This window comes from Pseudopodoces humilis, chromosome 1 (assembly GCF_049639895.1).
Source record: "Pseudopodoces humilis isolate 2021_Gansu_Grassland_sample_001 chromosome 1, ASM4963989v1, whole genome shotgun sequence".
Lineage (NCBI taxonomy): Eukaryota > Metazoa > Chordata > Aves > Passeriformes > Paridae > Pseudopodoces > Pseudopodoces humilis.
The window spans coordinates 20,580,868-20,601,499 of record NC_142200.1 but is presented as its reverse complement, the minus strand read 5'-3'; the positions used below and the strand labels follow the sequence as shown (position 1 = coordinate 20,601,499).

Below are 20,632 nucleotides of genomic sequence, written 5' to 3'. Positions count from 1 at the left end.
CTTGGATCCAAGCACAAACTGGTATATGCTGTCTGAGCACCAGAATGTTAGGGACTGAGGGTTGTAAAATCCACCTCCATCACAAAATAGCAGTGAATGTAGTAGCAATTTACAGTGACAAAAGCTAAATAATTTCCAAAAGTCCTATTTCATCTTTAAGACCACAAGAGAATTGGTGTCTGCAGCATTTTAAGTGTCATTGCTTCTTCACAGTGTCACATAATCATTAAACAAATATAAAAATAACATACAAAGCAATATACAACACCACTGTCTGGCTTGGAAATTACCTTGGCCCACTGAAAACTGATAAGTTTATCAAGCACAAATTATTAATGTTTTTTAAAGTATATTAGAAAATCCTTTACTTACTCAAGGCCCTTATACAATTTCTTATCCAAAAGTGTCTCCTTATTTCTTCCACCCTATTAGCACCTACTTCTCTCTCCCCAAATCAGAATTCCTATCTCCCTGCCACCCCCAAGATGTTTTGCCTTCAGCATCTCCCATCTCACAAGTCTCCTGTTGCAGGGTCTAAGGCTGACTCTGACACATACGTTGCCCTGGAAGAACCCTTCCCAGCACTGCCTCAGGTGGTGCAAACCCCACCGCAGAACAAAGCCAGCAAGGGGTCACCTTGTGCTATCCAGTTTATGGTTCCTGTGTATAGATAGTGTAAATTCTGAGGCTGGACTAACACACATCAGCTCAAGAGTACAGCAAATATGTGTTCAGCTCCCTTATACCTATGGCCAGTTGTGAACTGCCTTCACAAACTCGGATTGCAAAGGCATAGCAGAAACACAGTGCACACTTTTCAGTACAGTGAGAGGAAATTTCAGAATCCCATGACAAAGAGCAGCACCCATCAGGCAGATGAATGTTTTGTTATTGCTCTTAGGATTAGGAAATGAGGGCAACCAAAGAAACCTTGCTTGCTTGCTTGCTCACACGTAAATGTGCGAATACACAAAATAGGCAGAGCCATTGCTGCTCCTCCTCTCCTGGCGTAAGAAGGGAACTCCATCTGAAAGTTTCAAACACAAACCAGCCAGTTGTGTAAACAATATGTGGTTGCTACTGGTTTCAAATTGTAACTAGCAGTAGTTTACTGTGTGTATTGCAACAGCTGTTACAGACATCCCAGAGCCGGTGCTAGAACTGCCCCAACACTGCAAACACACAGTTCCACAGAAAGCACCAAGGGACACAAAACAAGTAAAGTGAAGCATGCAGAAAAGAAAGATGCATCAATTGTGTGCTCAGTTTTAACAGCTGCTTCCAGCCAAGACATAAATGAAGACTAGATAATTTCTGACTTCAGTTTCAAGAACTTTTACCCACACTATGCCAAACCAAAGGCCGCTTAATTATGAATGTGTCTCTATGTATTTTCTGATTCTATCATAAGTGAAGGAAACCTGAACTTGGCAGCTAAATGCCATAGAAGCAGAAGTCATGTAACATTAAGAAGTTAATTGTGGACAATTCTAAAGACCCAAAATCTCATTATGCAAAGCCAGCAATGCCTCCCATCCCACTGGTACAATAAACTCCTCAAAGCCCGCAGAAAATACTCTTGTATGTCTTCATATAGAGAGGTTTATCCTTTCCTAGTTGAAATTATATTAGATTTTTTCCACTTCTCATTTCCACTTCTCAAATGGAAACTTTCAACACAATTTAGAAAGCCATTACATGAAATATTCTTTCTGCAGTGTCTGATGTCTGGATATAAAGTCTAATATTGCTGCCATCAGCAAGGTAAACATCCAAAAAGACTTTCTGGGTTTGGATCTTAAATGTATCCTGTCAGGTAGAAATGCAACACTGTTTTACTGCTTTCCATATCACTGAAATCCTTCTGAAGATGTTCATGCTCTATTCCCTATTTTTTCAGGTAAAATAAACAATCAAGATTGCCATTTAGTACACATAAAGTTACTAAAACTACTACTAAAGTTTGCAGATGACAAAAAATAAATATGCAGAACAGCAAATGGGAAGATACTGAAGAATTAGAGGAGAGTCTTTTTGGTGTTAAGTGCCACAGTCTTCCTGATGTCTCAGTGGTTGTAGGCATGACGCATTTGCTTCCTAGGAAGTAGAGACTCCAAAAAGAGGAGGTGGACACACAACTGCAGGTGAATATTCAAAGCCACAATCCTGCCAAAAGGAAAAAGTGCATCCCTGTACCTACACCTGGGCAAAGGTCTGGTGAGAATAATGGGACTGCAGTATCTGGATAGACCAGAGCCACTGCTACAGGAATACGGTGCCAGTGCCCAAGGTCCAAACCACTGCACAGTGAGAGGGGATGTAAAAAAGAAACCTGAAAGCATTTAGGTCATGAGTAAACAGATCTCAAATAAATGACCTCAGAGAACTCTCTTATGTGTAGACATAATAAAGGGGTGAATTGCAATCTGGGAAACTAAAGCACAGAAGCCAGATCCATTGGCTGTCAGCTGATGACAGACAGAGTCAGACTAGAGGCAAAGCTCACATTTCTGACAGTGAGGTAGTGTACAGGAATGAAATATTCTCCACTGGTTTTATGGTAAGACTTCATACGTCCCTAAAAGATTTTCCTGAGCTCAGAAAGTGCCATGTCTTGCTCTGCATGAGAAGTCAGTTACTCATTTCAGGAAGATGGGGACTAGTTTGAGAAGACCCTTGGGATTCCATCTGGATCAGAGGGCAGAAACTCATCACTGTAGCTCCTCCTCCTGTTGATGGCCCTGTATCAGAAGACAGCAGTGATCCTTCTGGAATTTGTGTTAATTGAGAAGAGATACTTCCCTTGACAACCACAGCAGAGGAAAATTCTGAAATTGTACATAACTGCATACAACATTAAATTTTAGTTTCTTGTATCTACCTTTGCTAGCCTGGCAGAAAATATGGGAGAGTTCCTGGGAACCCTTAGGTTTCAAGTACTCTTGCCATCTTTCTGCAGAGTCTTCATGGTGTCTGTAGTAACACCAGCTCCCATCTCCTGCAAGGTCAGCAAGAGCAGGGTGGCAGAGCTGACATTTATGCTGTGTGATCTATTACCCCTCTTTGGGTACCCTGGAGAAGATGCGTGCCTCCAATTAATTAACTCAGTTCAGATTGGTAACTTATTTTTTTCAGGCAGAAAGACTAGACAAGTACAAACACTCAGTGTTGATTTTGGGGATTTTTCCCAACAAGAACTGAAATTAAGAACCTGTTATAAAATTCGTAGAATGACATGTGGGGGCAAAGTTGAGGAGAGCCAAACTAAAACAATCTTTCTTACTTGAACAGACTTCTCACAGATTTTCCTGACATCCAGTATTTCACCTATCTACATACACACCTATTTGCATGTATTAAGGAATAAAAGAACCCCTTCTCAAGGCATTGAGTCCTAGAGATTTCATCTTTATTCCCAAATCTATTTGTTTCTTATCCAGGATACAGATCTAGTTGTTCTTTTTAATTAAAATAAGCACTACTTTGCTTCTGTGAAGATACAAAAGTCCCTCTGCCTCTTGCAGTCTGCTGTGCTTTCTTGACTACAGTTTTCCTCAGGTGGGAAGGAGCAGACACTTCCTCACAAATGCCTGTGGTGCACATATTTTGGTATGAAACATTTCACGTGTGATAAAAATGTATGTGAAGTGTGGAACAAAGATCATGATGAGATAAAGACCCACTCCTCATTACTGACTCTCAACGAGGAGTAAGCAGGTTACCCAGGTAGCCAGCTTGCTACCTGGGGCTAAGCAGTGCTGGGGGGTTAAAAAGACTCAAATACCAGAGTAAGTGCTTCTGGGTGTGTGATGTTCATGACAAAACCCCCGCAGGGAAAGTACACAGAGGACTTTATGCATCTACTTTTCCCAGATCCTCACCGCCACCCTGTAGCTTTTTCAACCTGGATACAGAGCACCTCATCCACTGTGGCAGCCCACGGCTGGGAACACAGAGGTCATGTTATCCTTCTGCCACTCCAAGGGAGTGCCATCGGGCAGCACACTACCCTCCTTGCCACCTCTCTACTCAGTAATCATGAGGGGAAAAAACCAAGCATGATTCAAGGTTTCAAACTACTTTCAAGCAATTTGAGTTCTCCAAGAACACTGTGAATTAGTAGGCAAACTAATTTGAGGATCTTCAAGAAAGGATGTTAGAGGAAATAAAATCTCAATTCCATCTAGAATAGTCACATTAAATATGACTGTTTGATACTTAAACCAGCAGTTTCTGCAGCTGTCTTTTTTAAATGGCGTTATTTTATCTTATTTGATTCTTCTGAACTGCAAACACAGCTTCACGTTGTGGCACTGGGGACAAATTATCTCTAACTATTTATCTCCAACTTTTGATTACTGTTATTTTTAAAAGGGCATGTAGCAGTAGAACATGGGAGAATAGATTTTAAATGAGGGTGGGTTTAGATTAGATATTAGGCTGAAAATTTTACTTCAGTTTGGGGGTGTTGAGACACTGAAACAAGTTTCCCAGAGAAGCTGTGCATGTCCCATCCCTGTAAGTGTTTAACAGGGTGGGCAGGGCTCTCAGCAGTCTGGTCTAGTGGAAGGTGTCCCCTCCATGGCAGGGGGATTGGAACTAGATGATCTTTAAGGTCCCTTCCAACCCAAACCTGGCTGGTATAATTCTGTGATTGCCTTAGTAAGTTTATGACACAGCAAACCAAAAGTAAGAATCATCTTAAACTGTTATGCTTGGGGATTCCCCTCCCCCCCCTTCCTTTTATCACCTGCTTTTAGCCCAGAAGGCAGAACTGTCCGTGCCAGAAACTCCACACATTGTTCAGTGTTACAAATATTTGTGCTTAGCCTCTTATCAGTGAAGTATTGTTGAGACTAAAGAAAATTACTTACACAAAACAAAAGGAGGAAACAGTGCAGTCTGTAAGGCAGGAGAAGACAGTGTTAAATGAAGAAGTAAGAATACAGACATGTCCTTAAAACAACACAATAGAATCCAGCATAAGTTTAATATAAATTATAGAAAGTAACATTTACCAGTATTAGCAATTATCCATTCAGTAAGTGCACATGGCAATCCTAACCACTTCCAAAATGGATGGAAATTTATTTTTAAATAAATTTGCAGCAGAAGCTCAGATTTTGTCCCAAGCAACTATTTCAGTTTTGGAAAGAGCACTAGAGTCTTATCTACTCAAAACAGGCACCAACAAGAAGAAACCTTGTGTTTTGGAAACAGCAGATGTTCAGGAGAACTATTCATGTTTCTTACACTTTCCCTCCTGAAATTCAGGAAACCATGTATGGTAAATGCCATGTAATTTGAATTTTCTTGTGTCCCTTAATATTGTTTGCATATCCCCTTAACAGTGTTACTATTACCTGTAGTAAAATCTCCTGAAACATCTAAAACTGCTGTCTACTACCCACTAGTCTTTCCCAGCAGCTTGAATCACAGCTTAATTGTTGACATAGGAATACAGAAAAATACAGAGCTGGTAAAGCATTTTCTTTAGGTTTTGGTTTTGATGAAAGGAAGAAAAGTTCTCATAAAGAAAGAAAAATGGAAACAAGCAATAAACCAACAAAAATGGAAACAAACAAAGACATCAAAAATATGTATGTTATATAACAAGAAGGGTATCTAGAAATCTTTTTATTCTCCCCATTTTTCCTTTAGAGAACTTAACTTTAAGTGATTTTGTTTTAACAGGAGTTAGTCAATCTGAATCTTCATCAAGCTCTCAGTGGATCTGTTGCTCATCTAAGAAGCATGGACCATAAAAGGAGAAAGGAGGAGGATGAGGTCCTTAGTACAACATGTTTGAAAGGAACAGCAGGTCAGGAGACTGAACTGTATCTTAACACTGAAACAAAAATAAAACAGACATCCTTGAATTAAAATTCTTCAGAGCTTTCTATACCAGAAACCTTCCCCCTTGGCCAGCACACAAGACAAGTCTGAAAATATAGGGACTTCCCATATGAAATTCAGTTCCCTACTTTTGAAATAGAAGTTAAATAAATAAGAAACACAACCTAGCTTCATATGAACAAATAACATTTTTAGAGCAGTTCTGAAATCTTACTCAGTCTTCTGTTTGTGTACATACAGATCCAAACACATTTGTGAATTACTGAGTGAGAAGAGAGGAATGTTCCAATTGTGTATTCCTCCATTGCTTGCACAAATGGTGTGTTGCAAGGCCAGAGGAGCAGAGATCACATGGTCAAGGACAGGGTCTCTAGCCAAGAAAATGCAGCCTGTGATCAGACCAGCATTGATTCTGGTTACACCTGCAGATTTCTGGGTCACATTTTACCTACATTTCCAATACCATACACACCACAATACTGTTATATGGTATTCAATCCTTGGCCTCATGCTTGCTTTTCAGAATGAAAACCACCTTGTATCAGAGTCCTTTGGTGAAGAACCACATAAGAATGCTACTTTTTGCCTATTATCAGGCTCTGCTCTGTTCTATTTGTTCAAGTACTCAAACTTTTCATCTGTCCTTTCAACACCTGAATCCTTTTCCTCATGTTAGAGGCTGCTGTTCAACACAGACTGGAAAAGGTCAGCTTCCTAGGTTCCCAACTCCAAACCTCTGCTGCTTCAAGGAAACATATCTCAATTCTATTCATAAGAGCATAATGACTGGCTGTCCTCACATCCTGAATACACCACATTATTTCATAGATGCCAAACACCAGCAGACCATAATCTCAGGTTACATTCAAGGATATTGATGAGTAGCATGAAAATGAGACTGATAGGGACATATGTACCTGCTCATACTGTCTTTCTCCTGATGAAAAAGGAGAAGACACAACAAAATCACAAGGTCTCCTTTTATTAGTGGCTTCTTGCAAGAACCACAGCATTTGTCTTAAGGAGCTGGAGGTAGTAAGGGATATACTGAATCAGTCTCTTCAGCTTGGTCATTGTTCAAGTTTGCAGTCTGAAAGAGTGGAAGGGCAGGAGTGCTAGGGGTTAGGTCATTCAACTCTGTGTTCAATTCTACTACATAATAGTGTTGGCAAATACTTTAGCAATGTTTGTTTTGAGCAAAACATCCATTCTGTCAAGCTGTCTCCTGTTGTGTTGGGTGTCCTGCTGTCCCCTGACAACTTCTCCCAGGAGATATGTTGCTGCAGCAACAGCCACAGTATGCCTGCTGTAACCTCTGCTGCCAGAAAAAGTGCTGCCAGGCAAAAACAGGTGCCTGGAAAGCTGGGTTAGCCTGCATGGGCTTACTCCAAACTTGGAAAGTTGGCCCTGTTAGATATGGTTGGGGGATGCAGTTGGTTAGTCTGATGCTGAGTGCAGACACACGAGTCATGTTCAATACTGTCAAGCAGCTGCAGTAAAGCCATGGTGCTTGCACAGCACTCCCACTCCAACACACACTTCACAATCCCCATTCAGAAGAAACACAGGACAAGGACCAAAAAAGTCTTAAACTGAGTTTGATTTTTTGCTTTGTATATTGTATTTTAGTCAGTGACACATATAAATCCCTTCACATAGAAGCTTAAATACTGCTGTTTAAGGCAAACCAAGAAAATTAAGTAAGTACTAACTTACTCTCTCTTAAGTATTAACTTCTCTTTCAAAATGAAAGACATGAAGGTGAAAAAAAGCCAGCAATAGAATTTTTAGGGAAAAAGTACCCCAACCCTAGCAAACTCATTCACCTCTGGTTTCCCATCTTTTCACTCTATTAAAAATGAAGGTTTCCATTATAAAAGCTGTACTGGTTTGACCTGCAGGCATATCTGTGCTCAATAAATTGCTGTGGCAGGAAAGTGACTGCTTCCCGTTCATCAGCACCTGCAGTGCAGTCCCTCTGCCTCTTTTCCCACATCAGCTGGCAGGTTGTTTGCACAGGTGTGTGCTAACTTGATTCTGATTGCCAAGACTGACTACTCAAGGCCAGTCCATGCCATTGCCAGAAATGCCATTGCCAAAAAATTTCATATTTTTAATGATTTTTTAGTCATCTCTCTTGTGGTATGAGATGAGCAAGTTTGGGGTAATGCTTGGTTTTAACAGTAGTATCAGTAACACAGCAACATTCACTGTTTTCCCTCCCAAGAAACATGTAGAACCACTAAGTGCTGCCTACACATCTTCAACAATGGGGAAGCAAAGAATGGCACAGAAGTGCTTTAAGGATGAATTTCACTCTGTGTCATTCAGCGCTGTTGAAGAAATTTTGTTACTGTGTCATAAAACATCTCTCAAGTCACAGTACACTGATAAATATTAGAACATGTTCAACAAGGCCAGTTTGCTGATTGGGATTCTTTAATAGCCAAAATGAATATTTATTCAACTGTCAGTCACGCCAATAAAAGGCACTGTGCACAGGTAATGACAATGAATGCACTCTTGTCTTTCACAGAGTTATTTGATCTCTATTTGGCGATTGTTCTTTACCATAATGAAAGAACACACAAAGCACTACTGCTATTTGTATTGTACTGCTATTTGTTATGAAGCAGCATTTATATAAGAACAACCATTTTAAGTTTTAATTGTAAGCAAATAAAGCTGTGTAACTACTGTCTTTGCCAACCAGGAAGCCTAAACATAGCTTATTAAAATCCATTGTATTGTGAAAGAGAAATTTGGGTTCACTTTATGTCTTGAGAATGTACTGACCTTGCACCAACATTTAAGGAATAATTCTGTGCCTATCTTGACTCCCACAAAATAACTGATTGCTTTTGGTAGCACAGTCACCACATGCGTTTATAAGCATACAAAGGTGTACATAATCTGTAAAATTAGTATTGCACATGTAGGTATCAAGTCAACCCTCCTCACCAAAAGGAGGTGTAGAGAAAAAAAATAAATACACATTATTTATGCTGGTGCATAAGAGAAATCCACAATGTTGCCATGTCCAAACACATCTTTAAACCCTGGAAACAGATATTTTGAAGAATTATTTCCTACCAAAACTTTATAGAAGAAAAGTCAGTTGGCAGTGTTTGACAACATTGCAGGCATTCCTGACAGATTTAACTTTCTTTAGTAGCCCTGTTATCAGTCTCATCAAGACTAATTAAGACTCAGCAGTAATTACTGAGAGTCATCTGTAGGGCCACAGCAGGCATTGCATTAGAACTAAAGAGACTGTTTCTCACAACAGAAATCAGAAATTGTTCACTGTCTTTAGCACTCCAGGAATTCTGAATTGAAGAGACAGTAAATAAACAATATCTTTTTATTTACAAAGTATGCAGGAAAAATCTTTCTAGAATTTTTTTAGGAATCCTTATTCGTATAATTTTCTATAGCCCTTCTGAATTCCCTTTACATACCCTAGTCACACATGGCAAGTGAAGAGCTCTTGAGATACAAACCTCATATTTGGTTCTTCAAAACACACTCGGTTCTTCAAAACACACTCACTTCTTCAAAACACAGCTCACTTCAAGCAAGGTTACCACAGCATACCAAGCACTTCCCAGAAAACCAAAACAGCATCCCCTCCCTAAAAATGCTGTGGAGTCATGCTGCACCAACCTGCTCCAAAACTCCATTATTCTCATTAGAACCACAGCAACATGAAAAGAGGAATGGAAAACTTGGCAACTTGCAATAGTCAGACACAATCACAATTTATCTAGATTCCAAGCCTGCCAAAGAAAGATCACACATGTCATGGACCACATTTAAATGGATTTGAAAAGTCATCTAGGCTACAACAACCCAAATATATGCCAGATTCTGCCCATCACTACAACTGCAAGGTAAGAGAACATGACATTTTCCCAGCAGTCATCAATACACTCATCAGTGCAAACCACTGACACTATCAAAAAGCATTTACAATTGCAAAATCCAAGAATGTCTGTAATCCTTCTATTGAGCGCTCACAAAGACTTTCCTGTGAACTGTTTAGAGGCAAAAGATAGATCAGATATGCCACAGAATATAAAAACAAAGCATGAAGTTCTTTCCATGTGAGAAACAAGTTTGTACATGGAGAAAAAAACAATAGCAATATTATTATTATTATTGCCACCCAGGCTTCCCAGAGAGCGCTCTGTCTTTGGAACTCACTGTTTTACAAGGCAGACTGATACACTAAGAACACAAGGAAAAAAATATAGCAAAGGAAGTCTTGAACCTGGGAGGTAGGATATTATTTCAACACTTTCATGTAACAAACTATTTGGCTGAAAAATTCAAAACTTACTTGCTGTACTTTCAACAAGATTTATGAAGATATCTCTATTTGTAATATTTGAATCCAAAGTAACTGAAAAACAAGTGGAAAATGGGGAGGGAGGAAACCAAATGTAGCCAACAGATTAAAAACATGGCCAGTGTCTCAAAACATGACTAAATGCTGACTTAAATAATCAGTGTTACTTTAATCATCCTTTGGTTTCTGCACAACTGACTTTATCAGTCTGTTAAATTACTGAAGCTATGAGCAGGGCAAAATACATGGAATGCTGCTCTTCTCCCAAAGCAAGACCTTAGCAAGGTTCTTGGCCATGTAACTCTGTGGTCGCTCAAGACCAGTAACTTTAAAAGAAAAGAATACTCAAGCCAAAAAAGATAGAATAACCACTAAGTAAAACTTTAAAAACTAACTCTGAGTTTCTGTTTTGTAAGTCTTGGCACAAAGTATCTGAGACCAGAGGCTACAAAACCTCTTTAAGCTCATCCCCACACACATCCCTCCTTTTGGGTAGTTGAAATGGGTTTTTCTTTTTTTCTTGGCTTACATGAAACTCATCAGACCTATTCTAGAGATCCTGCAGACCTGACGTACAACACAGCACACTGCTCTGAGATTTCATTTTTCTACAAACTCTTCCTATAATTCTCACAAGTCTTCTTGGAAAGTCTTGAAGAAAGGAGGTCCATGCTATACTTCTACCTGCCCAAGTGCCTGTCTTTTTTGCTTCAGTCTTCTATCCACTGTGCCCCACATTAGCTCTGGCAGTTGTGGAGCAGCAGGGGTGGGTGGCTCCACTCATTGATCCAGAGAGACAGAGAATGAACAGACTACAGGCTGTTCAGTGTGAAACTGTGCTCTTATATTTTGGGAAACCTGCAGAAAGGCAGCTACTTCAGAAATTAGAGAAATATTATACCCTGATGTTCTGAACCTGGTGAACCTACAGCCAGGACAGGACTGCAATGTTTAGCCCCAGCATTTGAGATACACCCTAACTCAGTAAGAAGGGTAGAGCACCCTGCAGTCACAATTGTAGACATACCTTTGAACGTTTAAACCCAGGTTTACCATTTTGAAGATACTGCTTCAGCTGTAACTGCCTCTCTCTCGTTTGCCATTAGTTTGGTCATTGTCAGGTGAAACTTTGGACAGAAAGGAGGCACAAAATGCTCCTTAGCTGCAAAACATTCCAAGGAAAGCAAAAATGAGGAAGTATAGGTAGTTTCCAAGGAGCTTTCAGTGCTCTCTTGTTTTGATAGCAAGACATGATGTCCTGCAAAAGGCACAGGGCACCCACCCAGAACCTCCCTGATGGCCCTCAGGGCCCACAGCAAGGGCAGAGCCTTTTTCAGGGTACCTACCAGAAGACAGCCCAAGTGAGCAGCCTCTTTTGATGTGGGGTCCCCATTTTTTACAGTCTTAACATTTCTGAGCTACTGCTTCAAGCCACAGAAGTTAATATATTAACCTTATCAGCTAGGTCTTACACACAAACAAATTCTGATTACAGATGTCTTCTCTTTCCAGTATGTCCATACAGGATTTCTTTGTTCTGTATCCACAGAACTATTTTTTTATGAGTTGGCAACTTCTGTCCTTGACTTGTGCTACTTTAGAGGCTTTTACTCTTTTGTCTATGAGAGGTGGTAAAAGTTACTGGATCATCTAATATTGTAAAGAGGAAAAAGGACACAAAGCCCAACCAAACCAAACCAAACCACAAAAAAAACCAAAAACAAAACAACCCCCCACAAAATATTTAATGAACACAAATTATCTTAAAGTTTGATTGTTCCTTCAGTTATTACAGCTGGCTAATATGGACATAATGCCTTTGTACAAACCCTATCTCATCTATAAACAGATCTGGAAGTCCTAGAAAACCCCAATTACACTATTTTACAATTGATGTAAGATGGCTCCAATAGGTTTGGACAGTATTTGATCACTTGAAAGTATAAGATTTTTTTAACTATAGGCAAACACTCTCAAGAGAAGGATAAGCTATATTTACTTTCTCAAAATGCACATAACTAAACACAGCAAAATACAGTATGCCTGGAAACATTTTTTAACCTAAATCAAAATGATGTGTCATCTGATCAGTAAAATGAGACTCCCTACAGAATGCTGAGACATTTCTACTAATTAAATTTATGCACCAGTATTCAACTTGGCAATTAGTGTCATTAAATCATATGGAAGATGACATTTTCCCCTCTGGCCCTTGCTACCTAAGTCTTTCACATGACTCCAGCAACCAAAGTATGAAGGAAAAAAGTTTATTACTGCAAGAATTAGCGATATCTTATTTTTGTTAGCTAAAACCTGGAGTGAAGCATAGAATCACAACTCTGTTTTCCCTGTGCTGGCAACACACCAGCATATCCAAGGTCTTGATTTTTAGATATAATGTGTGAATTGCTCAGAGACACACAGCATAAAAGAGTCAGATAACATGACATGCTTTGGTTTAATGTAAAGCTGACTGCAATAGTGAGTGTAGAGTGGCTTTTATCTTCAAAGCCCTTCCCATACATGATTTTCCTCCAGGGAAAACTTATCTCTGCTCTACAGGCAGGCAAACTGAGGAGATAGAGCAAGAAAATTTGCCAGGAGTCTGACAACAAGGTGGTCCCCTCTCTTCCCTCTGTGTTCAGGCTGTGCCTCACCTACAGAAAGTGGCGCTGTCTGTTACCATCACTTCACACAAACCGAGACTCTGGCCTACTTAAAAAAATAATTCATCTCAGTGCCAGCTGCTGGGTAAGTTTCTTGAAATGCAATTGTGTATCCTCGGCATCTGGGCCACAGAGAAGACCAACTTCTTGCAACTAATTTAATTTTTTCACATCTCAAAGAATTAAAGGAAAATGCCCATAAACTTTAAGTGTGTATTTGTGTATGGTGCTGAAAACCCAGATAGGCTGTTCCAACCTGGTGGAAGAGGTACTTTGTCTTTATCCAAGATTTCCACCTAAAATAGATAGAGTAGCTTTCCTAAATATGACAATGTTAAGCTCTAAGTGCCATTATCTTCAAAAAGAGGAGTAAAGACACAGGCCATAGTTGGTGCTGTTTCTTTTACATCTTTCTGCACTGAACATTCTCCTCCTCAGCATGAGATACCATCAGTTTCAAAGTGTAGTTGACCAAAATTAATTATCTCCTACTTAGTCTAGTCCCATCGGTTTGTCTTTTGGTGTTAGTCCTGTCTATGCTGCCTAGACCAGCTGTTTCACCCAGGGTCATGCTGGAGATGTGCAGATCTCAAAGTCAGACAGAATAACAGAAACAAAACTGCTAAATTGTTAAGCAGCTGCAAAACTGAAAAGCCAAATGCAAACATTACATCACAAACACAGAAACCAGGAAAGGCCTGGATCTTCAGCAACTGTTTGATTTCAAGGAATTACAGTGACATTTTTAAAGCACAAACCATTGTCCAAATTATTTTGATCCCACTCTAGAAACTTCCGTAAATTAGTCTTGCAAGAGAGCCTTACCTCTCCATAAGCAGAATAAATTCCCAGAGCTCTATTAGGGGTGCTCTGGTCAGTGTGCAATACCCAGAGAACACTCAGGAGACAGCATGACTACAGCACACAGCACTGCCTGGCTGTCCTTGGGTGAATCGAGGGCCAAGACTTAGATCCTTCAAATGCATATCCATCTGCCATCAACACTCCAGCTGAAGGTGTTCAGTCATTTGCGGAGAATGGCTGCACAAATCTCAGTTCAGCAAGTGCAAACAGCCCAACGTGTGTGGTGTGGGATTCATCACAAGCCAAGGCAGACTGCTCCTTCAGCTCTCCTTCCTTCTTCTAGTACTTAATAAAATATCCAGAGAAAAGTGGAAAAGAAAACTGGATTGCTAGAGAAATTGAATGCTCTAGCTTCTCAAAGAAGAGGCAAAGGGGAGAACACAGAACCACCTCTGGACTCTAAGAGAGTCCGAACAAAGCCCCATCTCCCAGAGGAAGGTGAAGGCTGTAAATCCTCATACCGAGATAGGCACCTGCTGTCAATCCACAGCCAAGTGCCTATGCAAGAGGAGAAGGGCTAAAGTTGCACCACTCTCCTCAGCATTTCTGCCAACCCTACCTAAGAAACTCACTTTAAGCAAGATCTCTTTTAACATATTGCTCTCAGTTGATCACACTTCCCTCTATATGATTTTCCTTGGGTCCTGAGCTTAAAGCTGAGATCCCTTAGGAGGTGAGGCACCGAGGGGTAAGTCGCTCACAGTCAGTATATCTGCACCTCCCCATTCAACAGCGTATCCAAACCACCGTATACTCCATCACCACACAGTACCTCTGAACAGCTGCTCCCTTCAGACTGTCCTTTTTAAGAGAACAGCTGCTCTGGGAGACAGCAAGGAAGCAGTGTCTAGGAGTGTCAAACAGAAGCACTCTCAAACTAAAAAGTAACAGGAAGAAGGAAAATGCACAGCAAAAGAAAAGGGACAGATAAGACACAGCATCATAAACAAGAATTATGTGCCCTATGCTTCACAAGTCAGGACAGGAGCTTGCAGAGGTGGAATAGAAGAGCTTTGAAAATTGCTACCTTGAAAGGGGCACAATTAATTCAGCAGCTCATCCAACAGATGACAGAGACAGACCCTCCAGAGTAGTATTCAAGAAATACCCTCAATGTAGCAATGCAGAAATCAGTCTGTGAAGGAATTTTATTTCTAATTTACATTCTTTGCATCACGGAATTGTTGCATCTGTGGGACACTGTGGTCATGATATGTGATCTGGTCACATGTGGTGAGAATTCCTTTATCCTGGAGTAAGACTTCTCATACATGTACATTTTTCTACATTAAAAAGTATTTCAAGCAAGATAAACAGAACAGGATATAATAATTTTAGACAAGCAACCTCACAGAAGAATAGGGAAGGCAATTAAGAGATGGCAGTTGTAAACTTCAAGACCAAGTGCTACCAACAGCAGGAAGGAAGGAACTGAAAACAAAAATCAGCCAACAAGTTCTGAAGACCAGCAGGAGGCAAACTCTCAGTTACCAGGGATGCAGAGAAGGGAACAATTTTGCTGAGAGCACTAATGATGTTAAAACCTGTTGAGCAAGAAACAGTAGGCCTTTTAAAAATGGAAGCAAATGCATAAGCTGATTTATTAGTTCAGATAGGTTATCCAAAATGCTCCATTAACCAAAGCAAAATACTACTGTGAGAGGTCCCACAGCGAACAGAATCGCAGAACTGCAACTCCAAGGGCACACCTCAGCAAACATTCCTTCTCATGGCAGCCCTGCTGTGACTCATCTACCTTTCAGCTGTGCTTCTCCAACTGGCTGTGGAGTCACACAGAGTTGGGAGAGATGGATTGATATCCATCCAGGTTTACTGGCTTAAAAACTACTTCAGAGTGGTCCTATCACTGCAACTGAGAGCACAGCAAGTTGCCAAGAGAAGCACCTACCTAACCCACCAGCATAACAGTTCACCAAAAAGGGCCCTAAAATAGAGCTGGTGAGGTAAAAGTATGCTGCTTAGAAAACAGTGTGCACCCAGACTCACGGAGAAGCCAGAAGAGATTTTGCTTGAAGCCAAGGACTGGCAAAGGCCAGCCAGAGAGCAAAGAGAAAACTAGCAAAGAGAAGGCTGACAGACACTGCTTTCACAGAAAAGCTCAGCATCACATGCTCCCCCTTCACTTTCCTAAGAAATACAGAGGAATGATAGAGAGCAAAAGGACAGAGGGAACTCAATAAGGAGCAAAGCAAAAGTAGAGATAAACTTGCAGATTCACCCTGAAATAATCCACTTCTGTTGCCTGGGGCTATACATTATTCCCTGAGGCTCGCTATTCTTTGGAGTACTTCAAGCCTGTGTTCCAGCTGTTTTGTAACTCTGTGTGGAAGGGGTCACTTCGGAGGTATTGACGTAGGCAATTCAAGATCCAACACTTGATTAATCCCCAGTTTGTCAAAAAAAAAAATCTTGCATTCGACTCTGCAATTTGCCTGGCCTGATCTCCATAAACTTTCTAGCATTGTTCATAGGATTAATGACCAAAATTGAGCAGCTACACCTCTCTCCCAGAGGCCAAGGAAAAGAGGGACTTGGAGCTGACAGTTGCTGCTGCTTGGCCATTGTTTCCCATTTAGCCAGCTTACCACACACTCCTGAGCAAGGCTGCTGTGTGCATCCTTGTTTGTATCCCAAGACATTTTGCCAATCCATATATCCACTTTTGTAACCTGGGAGGCTAAGCACCTGCAGAATGAATTTAATGGGAAAATGTGAGGTATAGGAAGGCAGAGGAAAGATCTACACTCCAGGTCACAGGAGTTTTCTACTGTTGTCATTCTAGGTTGCTGGTCTCTTCTCGTTTGCCTAAATCTGGTTCCTGAAAACTAAAGGAGGAGGAACAACTAATTTTGGTGGTGTCCTGGTTGCAGGGTGGGGACATGGTGTGGTTCTGTTGCTGTTCTATACCACCCACGTCATTTCTGGGGACAGAGTTTTGGGGGGAAGCAAAGGTGAGTGTGTCACCACAAGTGCAGGGAAAACAAACTCTCCAACAACATATTTTCAGTGTTAGAGACTTAGCATTAGGTTATTCTGACCAGGATGTTATTTTGGCCTGGATGTGCAATCGAAATAATTTCATCCACACATGCCTGGGTTCTGCACTGAACCCAGCGAAAATCACTCCATCATACTTAGTTCTCTACCAGACCTTTCACATATTTATACATAAAACCCCAAAGAAATTCTCATTCATTGGGCCTAAATTACACAATTCTTAACATTCAATCTCCTATTGGTTATTGATCCCTTTGCCTTTGATGCTAATAGAATGATGGTCCTCATTCTGTGGTTCTCTTACCAATCTTTTCCCAAACCAAGTGTCTCTGACCACACCACAGGGTGATGTTTATATTTATCTCCTGTGTATCTTGTGGCTACTCCCAAACAGTAGATGTTAAACTCATCGGGCCTCACCTCACCTAGCATTGATGAACAGCCTTTTGAAGAGAAACTTCAATTCTCCTTTCCCTGGGGCAAAGGTGAACAATCCCCTGACTAAAGCTACATAAAAAAAATTTAAAAGTTGTAAAATTTCCAACAAGTGCACCATTTTTGCCTCCCTCTCCCCAGTGGGAAGGCTGTTGGCATCAGCCCTGAGGACCCCGTCCTCTGCCATCACTGCTGTCTCCTCCTTTTTTCTCTGAGACACAGCTACAGGACATGGTGCTAAAGAAAAAGCATCAGAACACAGAATCCATATGGTGCTGAAGGACAGTGCTGGGGAACTGAGGAGCGGGGGTGAGCCCCAATCCAGCTGAGCTGGAGGAAGCTGAGCCAAGCTGAGCTGAAAGGAGCTGAGCAGAGTTGGGACAGGAGGGAGCTGGCAGCAAGAGAACAACCACCATCTTGGCCACTATCGTGCTGTTCCAGGGCCACATGGAACTAAGCTGAGGTGGTAAACATCTTTTTGTGGGTAAAGCATATTTTTTTATATATACTCTTGTTACTAATATTGTTGCTGTTACTGTATGTTTCTTATTCCATTGCTTGTTGCTTTCAGTAAATTGTTATCCCAACCCATAGTCTCTGCCTTTGTCCCACCCTAGGACAAAGGGGCGGGGGGAAGTAGGTGGCTTATTTACAGTTTAATCTTTGGTGTTAGAAATTTGCCACAGGTGGCAAATCTCCGACAGTGGTAAGAGACAGGATTAAGTAAGCTTCCACTTACAGATGTGACAACATAATATGCTTGGGGCTTACGTTTTGAAGAGTAACCTCTGTTTTATATCAAGTTTAACCTAGAACACATGTAACCCAAGGTCCCAGTTACTGAAATGTGACACAGCTATTTAGCCTGTCTAGGGCATCATTTTTCGTTTTTGAATGCACAGATATCACATGGTATATTTTAGCACATGCTCAGAGCTATAAAAAAGCACAGATGTCTGGCCAGCTATAGCCAATTGGTACATGACAGGATTAGGGATGTTTCCTTAGCAGGTGACATGGGAAATAGGAGACCACTTGGCAGATGTACTGCTCTTAGTACTTAATGTACAAAAGGGCCATTATGTTGGCCTAGCTTGTCAATTCTTTTTTTCTCTTAATGGTTACTTTCAATCCCAATACAAGTGAAAAATCTAAATTTCAAATTAGTTTTTTGAAAATATTCTTCCTTAGTTCTTGTTGTCCAAGTTGTAACTACATGCACATCTTGTGTTCTTAGTGTAGCTGGAAACGTGTGTTTTAAATTTGTATTCACTTCAAATGCAATATCCTAAGGATTTGTAACCCTGCCAGCTGTGTTTTCATTTCCATACATCTACTTTTCTCATTGACCACGTCCCATAGAAAAAAAGTGAGACTAAAAGCTTTCTTCAGTGAGGTAATCACACCACATGGACTCACATATAACTATGAAAGTCTAGGGAGAATTGTGGTCCCGAGGACTGTGGCTCTTCTCTAGTATATTAGTTTGGATCAAAACTCCTAAACCTATTGAAAAGAAATACAAATCCTTCTTGTTTTGGACCTTTTTTTTCTTTTTTTTTCTTTTTTTTCCAGTTATCCCAAGCACAAATATGTCTACCAGATGTAGATTTCAGGAAATCTTTTTCCCAACACTCCTAACTCAAAATGTTAACTGGCCACCTTTGAACATCCAGCTGTCCATCACAATCATTAGACTGTTACCAAGGACACTCAAGATGCAAGGATTGTTCAAGGGTAGACACCTAATTGGCACAAACTGGCAATAAGACATTGTCAGACTCTAGATCATCCTTATTTCCACCACCTTGCCCCCTCCTCCCCTGGACCCAGTGAACTCAGAATTCTCTAGACTTCAGCAGAGCAGCAAAGAGAATACACACAATCCAGATTACCTCTGCACCAAACCTTTGATTTAGTTGCTCATAAAGCCATGTCCTGCTTGGGAAAGCGATGGCAAATACAATACTATTCATTCGTTCATTCATTCAAATCACCACCAATTTCACAAGCAGGCTTTTGGCTGCTGCTAAATTCTGAAGTGTTTGCTGTGGTTAGGATGGAAGACACAGAAAGACTGAAGTAATGAAATGCCAGAGGTTCCAGCAAAATCAGCTTAGCACTGACTGGCTGCAGTGTGCAGAGGATCAGTGTAAGCCTCTGAGACACATAATAGAGAGAACGTGTGGCAGCAGAAGTGCCTGCCAGTCAGGCTGCCTATTAATTCAAAGGTCCAGTTCTCCACTATTGAAAAAAATGATTTTTCTGCATGCTGCATTGTTTTACAGTAGTGCTCCAAGGATGCACTGGTAGAAGCACTGATAAATGCCTTATTTGCTATCTTTAAGATTTAGACATAAAATAGAAGACATTTATTGAATAAGCATCTGTGGTATACAGCAGGGAATTACCATGTAATCAGGACTGTGAAGAAATAAACCAAATCAACCCACAGCCTTTTTCTTAGGCTGCCATGATCACCTCAGCAGAATTGCCTCACTGTTCCCTCCCATCACAGCGGTTACCCAGTATTTCATGCTGGTACAAATGCTAGTGCATGACACACCTACAGGAGGTGTACAAATTCCTGTACAAATGGGAAGACTTCCTGTTCTCCTCCTTTTTCAGTTTCCCCATTGGTAAGACATTAAGTAACTTGCTCATTCTTATAAGACAAAAAATTAGTTTGGTTAACTCCAGCAGACTCACAGAACACACAACCTATCTAGGAAAACAAGAAGTGAGAAGTGGCCTCTTACTTTCCTGCGAGTACCCTGAGAATCCTGAAAACAGGTTTTTGTAATAGCCTTTAGACCTTCCATTAAACCTTTAATATCATCAGATTCTTCAGCATTCCCATTATGGCGCTAAATATTTTTAGGTCATTAAAACAGTCTCCAAACTTTAAATGTTTTCATAGTTGACATTACATAAAATCAAGGTTATACATTCAGCCTCTTAACATATACGTATCTTGCTTGAACTGCCTCTTTTGTAGGATTTACCTTGCAATTTCAAATATTCTTAATTCTAGTCACACACCTCAGCAAAACCACAAATTAAAGGCTATCCCAGTCTACTGCAATCAGGACAGGACTGAGTGTAAGAATTACACAAGTTTAACCTAATGCATTTACAGCAAAGGATTTTAGTTAGATTCCATTTACACCACATCACTTTCACCTTACTATGTTAGGCTTATTTCTCAAATTCTATAACAGGAAACCTGAAGATTTTCCCCTTTGCAAGAGAGGAAAAATAAGGGGGCTCCTGAACTGTCTTCTGGGGGACTTCAGGAAGCATACTGAAGGGCTTTGACTGCAACAGATCAGAGAACACTGGCATTTGTGAATTCCATAGAATCTGTATTCTTTACATATAGCAACTGAAACCCAGAGATTGCAGCGGTTACCTCTCACATCTTCCTCCATGACCAACAGAT

At 40.6% G+C, this 20,632-nt stretch overlaps 1 protein-coding gene across 1 annotated transcript in view; it reads right to left on the bottom strand.

Moving 5' to 3' along the window:
• The window catches only part of SNX31 (sorting nexin 31), a 36,359-nt gene extending 22,915 nt beyond the window's left edge, over nucleotides 1-13,444 (bottom strand). Inside the window, 7 exon segments of the mRNA XM_088064789.1 lie at nucleotides 952-1,027; nucleotides 1,699-1,809; nucleotides 6,611-6,621; nucleotides 10,208-10,261; nucleotides 11,261-11,288; nucleotides 11,290-11,369; nucleotides 13,366-13,444. Of these exon segments, the coding sequence (XP_087920915.1) occupies nucleotides 952-1,027; nucleotides 1,699-1,809; nucleotides 6,611-6,621; nucleotides 10,208-10,261; nucleotides 11,261-11,288; nucleotides 11,290-11,369; nucleotides 13,366-13,444 (439 nt within the window).
• Between the last annotated feature and the right edge of the window lie 7,188 nt (nucleotides 13,445-20,632).